Source organism: Rutidosis leptorrhynchoides, chromosome 1 (assembly GCF_046630445.1).
Source record: "Rutidosis leptorrhynchoides isolate AG116_Rl617_1_P2 chromosome 1, CSIRO_AGI_Rlap_v1, whole genome shotgun sequence".
In the NCBI taxonomy this organism is placed as follows: Eukaryota; Viridiplantae; Streptophyta; class Magnoliopsida; order Asterales; family Asteraceae; genus Rutidosis; species Rutidosis leptorrhynchoides.
The window spans coordinates 177,209,085-177,216,609 of NC_092333.1; the positions used below are offsets into that span (position 1 = coordinate 177,209,085).

A 7,525-nucleotide genomic window follows, 5' to 3' on the forward strand; every position below is an offset into this window, starting at 1 on the left:
CGGGTATCGTTTACATTGTTGGGCCACGAATTCAGTTCTATTGGGCCGAGAGGTTTAGATGATTAGGAATATAATTATGATTATGAAATACGATTATGATTGAGAATTAGGCGATTGATGATGGTTCTCTGATGAAAAATGATCGACGATGTTTATGGTCATGATGTTGATAATAAAAGAAATGATAATGAAAAAGTTCGATGATGTTGAAAATGGTAATTCGAGATGATCACGAAGATCATGAGGGATGATATCGTTATGATTTTATGTGATTAGGATATATAATGAGAATATAAATAATTAAGGAAATGATATGATAAAGATGTTGATTATGATAGTAATGGAAGGAAGATGATACAACAGTTTAATTACATGCCAAATAATTAAATGATCGAATTATAACAAGAATGGAACTAGCGGAACAATGGTTAGGGATGTATTGGTTTAAGCGAGAGGTCTTAGGTTCGAGTCCTGGCTGGGACGTTTATTTTTTTGAGCTTGATTTGAAGGTAGCCTAATTTATTATTATTATCTCTATTATTATTGTTATTATTATTATTATTATTATTATTATTATTATTATTATTATTATTATTATTATTATTATTATGTTGATCATAAAATAGAAAATGATATAAGTTATGAAATAATAAAATGAATATGATTGTGAATATAGTTAAGGGTATTATTGGGTTAGCGGGAGGTCGCGGGTTCCAACCCGGGCTTGGGCGTTTTTTTTAAGGACTACTTCTTTGAGGTAGTTTACTTATTACTCATTATCATTAATATTATTAATATTATCATTTTTATTATTACTAGAATCATTATTATTATTATTATTAGTATTATTTTTATATAACAAATAAATATATATATATACTTATATTAATATTACATAAAATTATATTAAACATATTAACATCAATTATATAAAAATTACATATAACAAATTATTGATTTTTGATATAAATAAAGTACATATATTTATATAACTACAATATTTAATATATATATATATATATATATATATATATATATATATATATATATATATATATATATATATATATAAATATTATATGGAAGGGATTATGTGATTATATGTGTTAATATATATACTTGATATAGGTTCGTGAATCTGAGGCCAACCCTGCATTGTTCAATATAGTCATATGTATTTTTGCTACAAAATACATTAGGTGAGTTTCATTTGCCTTTTTATCCTTTATATTTTTGGGCTGAGAATACATGCGCAACTTTTATAACTGTTTTACGAAATAGACACAAGTAATCGAAACTACATTGTATGGTTGAATGATCGAATCGAATATCACCCTTTTTAGTCTGGTAATCTAAGAATTAGGGAACAGACACCCTAATTGACGCGAATCCTAAAGATTGATCTATCGGGCCCAACAAGCCCCATCCAAAGTACCGGATGCTTTAGTACTTCGAAATTTATATCATGTCCGAAGGAGGATCCCGGAATGATGGGGATATTCTTATATGCATCTTGTTAATGTCGGTTACCAGGTGTTCAATCCATATGAATGATATTTTTGTCTCTATGCATAGGACGTATATTTATAAGAACTGAAAATGGAAATCTTGTGGTCTATTAAAATGATGGAAATGATTATTTATGTTAAACTAATGAACTCACCAACCTTTTGGTTGACACTTTAAAGCATGTTTATTCTCAGGTATGAAAGAAGTCTTCCGCTGTGCAATTGCTCATTTTAACGATATTACTTGGAGTCATTCATGACATATTTCAAAAGACGTTGCATTCAAGTCAATGAGTTCAACAAGATTATTATAAGTTATTTATAGTTTGATATATTATGAAATGGTATGCATGTTTGTCAACTTTCGTTGAAATGAAAGTTTGTCTTTTAAAAACAAATGCAATGTTTGTAAAATGTATCATATAGAGGTCAAAACCTCGCGATGTAATCATATGTTATTGTATTCGTCCTTATGAATTAGGACGGGTCTTTACATTACAACAGCTGAATTTTTGACCTTAACTAGTTTTTGAGTTATTTATGGTATATATGCTATTTATATAATTATATATTTAAAAATATATATTTCTCCATAAATATAAAATCGAAATTTGTATGTATTTATACGTAATTGTACATATATATCTGTATGTATATGCATTTGATAGTATATGTATTTTTTAACAGTATTTTTATATATACATACATTTATATATATATATATATATATATATATATATATATATATATATATATATATATATTATTTATATATTTATATATATATTATTTATATATTTGTTTTTAAATATCAACTTCTTAATTTTTATAATTAATTAGCATAATTATATTAATAATATTGGTAATACTAATACTAGTTTTTATTAACAGTATTAATATTATTGATAAAAAGTTTAATAATAATAATATGATAAAAATCATTATTAGTCATAATAATAGTTTCTAATAAATTTAATAACGATGATATTAATAGTCTTATAAATGATATTAATAATACTACTAATTATAATTATAATATTAGATCAATGATCTTACTTATACATATTAAATTTTATAAATATATACCATACTAGACCTAATACTATAAATAATTAAATAATTAATATTATATTAACAATTATATTATTATTATTAATGGTAATGAATATGATATTTATACAATCAGTAGTAGTATTATTTATCATAATATAATACTAATTATAATAATAATACTAATATTATTAATGTTAATAATAATATTAATAGTAATTATAACCATTTATATATATTTAATTCGTATCTATAGATTATATAATATAACTATATAATACCTATTATGTAATAATTTATATTGAGTATTAAATTCTTTTATATTTTAATACATATACATTGTACATATAATATTTATGTACAGAAATCTTATATATTTATATATAGATTTATTTTAATATTAACTTGATTGTTTTATATATATTTTACATATTTAATTCAAATGATTTAGTTGTATTTCAATAATTCAAATTATTATATATATACTTATATTGATAGGTATATATATTTATACATTTTTATAAACAACAATTATTCGTGAATCGTCGGGATTAGTCAAAGGTCAAATTGAATAAATAATATAGTTCAAAGATTTTAAGACTCAACATTTCAGACTTTGCTTATCATGTCGGAATCATATAAAGATTAAGTTTAAATTTGGTCGAAAATTGCCGGGTCGTCACATGGTCCTGGACAAGGTTGCAAAATTCGCTATTCGGAGAATAATCGGTCTGGACTTTGGAAGCAGTAATCGGCAATTCCGGGATTAATGCAAGATTAATCAGATTGTACGTTTTATACATTTAAATAATAAATTTCAAATTATTATATGTAATTACATGTAAATATATAAGAAAACCATAAACATATACATAAAGTTTAACACAATTGTCTAAAATCGTTTATTTTGTTCAAAAACTCTAAAATTTTAGTTTAAATTCATGGTAAAATATTGACAAATTGTGACTTTGACCGACTTTGATCAACAAATCCGATATATGATAAAACCTCAATTCGATTTTGACTCATTTGCCGTCGTTGACCGATTAGTTAAACAGATTTTGTAAAATCGGAACAAACTCTTTTTAAAATGGAGTAATTGGGAATTAATCGAGAGTAATCGAGATTTTTTACAATGCTCCTGGATACTAACAAATTTTTTACATTGATAATTGACCCATTTTTGTATATGTATTTGTTTGACATAATTTTTGTAACACTGTGATCAACTCCTAAGTTGAATTTAACAAGTTAAGGAGTCCGCGCTTCGCAGCGGAACTCCAAAACAGGTTCTAATGAAAAACCCAGTGTTTAAAAAAAAGAAAAAATCAACGTGTATGAAAGGTGGACCTAACTATTTAGCGTTTTTTAAAAAGCATATGTTTTGCGAGTAGTTAGTTGCGTTGTTTTCGTAAAATTATTTCGAGTTGAACGGTATTGTTAAAATTTAGCTCGCGGCGAGCGAGAAGATATGGCCCGTTGAAAATTTGGGTGGAGTTTATTTAAGATTTTTTTAGGGATGGCGCCCGCGGGTAATGGGCGCGGATCTTATATACCCACGACCCGCCCGTCGGGTTGTTTTTTTTCTCGTTGAGACTCGTTATCTGCCCGCGGGTAAAAATATTTCGCCCATGCCCGTGACCCGCGGATACCCGTGACCCGCGGGTAATCCGCGGGTAATAAAAATATACAACTTAGTAAAAAAAATATATTGAAAAGTCAAAAATTTTATTAATTATAAATCATATATATACAAACTACATGTAAAATAACTTAAAAATTATTATTTTTTACTTATATGTAATATAATAATTATTATATTATAACTAAAATCAATTTTAAATTTAATAATTGTATGTATAAACTCACGGGTAATTTAAAAAAAGTGAACGGATTTGCGGATCGGGTTTTACCCATGGCGGGTAGTATAAACCCGTGACCCGCCCGCGACCCGTCGGCGGGTATAAATTTTTACCCGCACCCGTGCCCGCGGGTAAGAATTTATGATGTTTCCCACCCGTCACGGATCGGATACCCGCGGGTCACGAGTTTTTTCTCGCCCGTTGCCATCCCTAGATTTTTTGTGAGAATTTTAGTTTGATGTTTTGCCCCTGATTGGGGGCCGATTTGTATTTTGACTAAAGTTTGGGGTCGATTTGTATTTTGATCAAAGTTGTGGATCATATTGAAAAATCGAATTTTAGTATTAAAATAATGCTATTAATAGTAAAAGGGGGATGATTCTCACACACACTTTTTTGATCCTCACACACCAATTGAGTATTATTAGAAGAGTAAAAGGTTATAATAGGTGTGTGAGGATCAAAAAAGTGTGTATGAGAATCATCCCCTATAGTAAAAACATAGTTTGTATTGAATATATTTATAATTATAATATAATTATAATTATAAATTATAATGTGCATGACAACACCCATTAACAAACACCGACACTCCTAATAACACGCTTGGTTACTCCTTTTATTATGATGATAAGATAATGACAATGATAACACCACAACAAAAATAAAGACTAGAGAAACACACAAAGTCAAAAAACACATACAATTAAAGATTATTGGACCCATACGTACTCCGTACCCTATATTCCTTTAAGAACAACCCTCTCAACATTCCGGTGTTTGTGTATGATCTCTTGTTGGGTCACTACAATAATCGTACACTTTATAGTTCCTCTGAACCCATTGCATCGCGACCACTTGCTGGTGGCTTAACCCACCACCCGCTTGCGAACCAAACGGTGGCTGACACGTTTGTTGTGAGTCAATAGCGCAACCTTTGAGTTTGAAGTCGCGGTACCTACCAATAAAAGGCTGGTACTCATAATTAGCTTTATGTCGACCGTTTTCAGTGGCCCACGAAGATGCATCCCATATGGACCCGTACACGAACATTGGTCTTGATGGAAACGTTGCGTCGCTTTTTCTCGGGTACCTTCTAATAGGCACATCGTCCACAAAAAATCTGCACATATCATTTCAAAAGATTACAACATAATTTATGTTTTGTTTTTGGCTCCATTGCATATATTAGAATCCAAAAATATACCAATCATCACTAATAGACAGTCTCACTAATATTGTATGAGTAAAATTAACGTGTGGAAAGTATACTTATATTTTCTTATTTTTAATTTTTTTTGTTTATATAACACATCTAGTACTAGTATGCTATGATTGATGAAAATTGACAAAAATAAAAAAAAAAAAAAAAAAAATTGTAATGAAACTGACATTATCTCTTTGGATGTCCATAGCATTGCATAGTTATGAAAATCCTCCGTAGGATCGAACCAAAGATGAAATTTTTGTTCTCGTCCTATGATGTTTCCATCACCACTTCCTCTAATGTAGACATTTGTTTGTAACGTATAAGGTTTATCTGGTGTCGTCCCTAAGAACTCAATGTCGATTTCATCATGGTTCCCCGGATGATCCTCGTTATTCGAAAGCTACTCAATAATACAAACAAGAAGTATAACCATAAAAACTCAAAGCAAAGAGAAAATTATATAACTCCACCGTAATAAAATGTTTATCACTCTTAATAAACCAATAAGTTCCGTTATACAACTATTAGAAACATCCCTAAGGGTGTCGTTAACATGAAGAAAAAAATTTGTACATTTCAATAATCGTCATTAAATAGTTAATATTAACCGCAACATTCGACATATTAAGTCACATTAACGACGCCTTAGTGCTGTCGTTAGAAATTTTCTTATAGAAATAAGATTAAATTAAATATTTGACCAAAAAGTGATATGAAGGCTCACTTATGGAACTGGGTCACTTGTAAAATGTGGAATACGGAGTATTAATTAGGAATAGGGGTAAAGAATGGGCCAATAGCCTAGTGGTGAATGACTCACCCTCTCTTAGGGGAGGTGAGAGTTCGATTTAAGAGAGGTGAGAGTTCGATTCCCACTAGGTGGGGATTTTCCATATAATTGGATCAAAAACCATTCTTACCGGGCCCAAATGATCCCTTGGTCCCACGCATGCGAAGATTGAAACAATGACAATGCAGGTTCGTTTATCGGGCCTGGCATGCTGTGGGTAAATGGGTGATGGTGTTTCGCCAGGCTCCAGTGGGCTACCGGCGACGCTGGATGGGTTGACAAAGTCAACACAGGGCTAACATGTCCCTGCCGATACACATGTTTTTTGAAACAATTAGGAATAGGGGTAAACATAAGTACATACTACGTATTATATAATGAAAAATAACAAACAACAATATTTTTGTGTTGCAAGTAAACTTAACGTCGTATATATATACTGTATTTAAACATACATAGAATGATGTGATAATTCCAGCAGTGTAACCAGGGTGTAGCTTAATCGACGTTCCAAAATAACCTGATTTGTACGACCTTATCGACTTAAAACCACTTCCTGCAATTTCAAGATTATACATTTTTCTTGTTTTGAAATGCAAACTTTCATCATATAATGAGCTTTGATATAATACTGCCTAGCTACTACTTACCGGATGACTGATCAAGCCATATAGTGAGTGAGTTTTGGTCGAGCCGTTGGTTTTGTGGGCCCCATCGGTTTCGATAGGCTTGATCAAATGTTACACTATCAACCATAGAACTTGGGTTATAACCCGGTGAGGGTGGGTTGTCTTGAGCAAAGGTTGAACAAGTGAGCATGATGAGAATAAGAGGGAGAAAAAGATCCATGAGGTGAAGAATTGTACGGTAGTGTGTGTAATTTTTTGAACTCATGAAAAACATATTTGGTGAAACAGGGTATAAATAAGGGATTATGCCTTTTTTTTCAAAAATAAATAAAGCTAACCGTCCTTTCATCGAAAATGAAAGAAACCAAAACATCAATACACAAACGTCTAGGCTCAAAACTAGAAACAAACTCTCTGAATACCGAGCAACGACTATCTACAAACGAGACTAACCGATATCACGATAAAAGAACAAA

At 30.1% G+C, this 7,525-nt stretch overlaps 1 protein-coding gene across 1 annotated transcript; it reads right to left on the reverse strand.

Moving 5' to 3' along the window:
* Positions 1-5,031: 5,031 nt before the first annotated feature.
* On the reverse strand, positions 5,032-7,272 carry LOC139867196 (xyloglucan endotransglucosylase/hydrolase protein 31-like). Its single transcript, XM_071855530.1, has 4 exons — positions 7,071-7,272; positions 6,876-6,976; positions 5,813-6,030; positions 5,032-5,543 (listed from the first exon to the last, which is right to left on the reverse strand). Exons 1-4 carry the CDS (start codon positions 7,267-7,269, stop codon positions 5,186-5,188), a joined length of 876 nt encoding a protein of 291 aa, XP_071711631.1. The 5' UTR covers positions 7,270-7,272; the 3' UTR covers positions 5,032-5,185.
* Between the last annotated feature and the right edge of the window lie 253 nt (positions 7,273-7,525).

Excerpts from the sequence above, each read along its gene's own strand:
- LOC139867196 (XM_071855530.1), bottom strand. The coding sequence starts at position 7,269 with ATGGATCTTTTTCTCCCTCTTATTCTCATCATGCTCACTTGTTCAACC. Across the intron at positions 6,977-7,070 it reads ATGGCTTGATCAGTCATCCG|GAAGTGGTTTTAAGTCGATA; the intron begins GTAAGTAGTAGC and ends TTGAAATTGCAG. Across the intron at positions 6,031-6,875 it reads GAATTATCACATCATTCTAT|CTTTCGAATAACGAGGATCA; the intron begins GTATGTTTAAAT and ends ATTATTGAGTAG.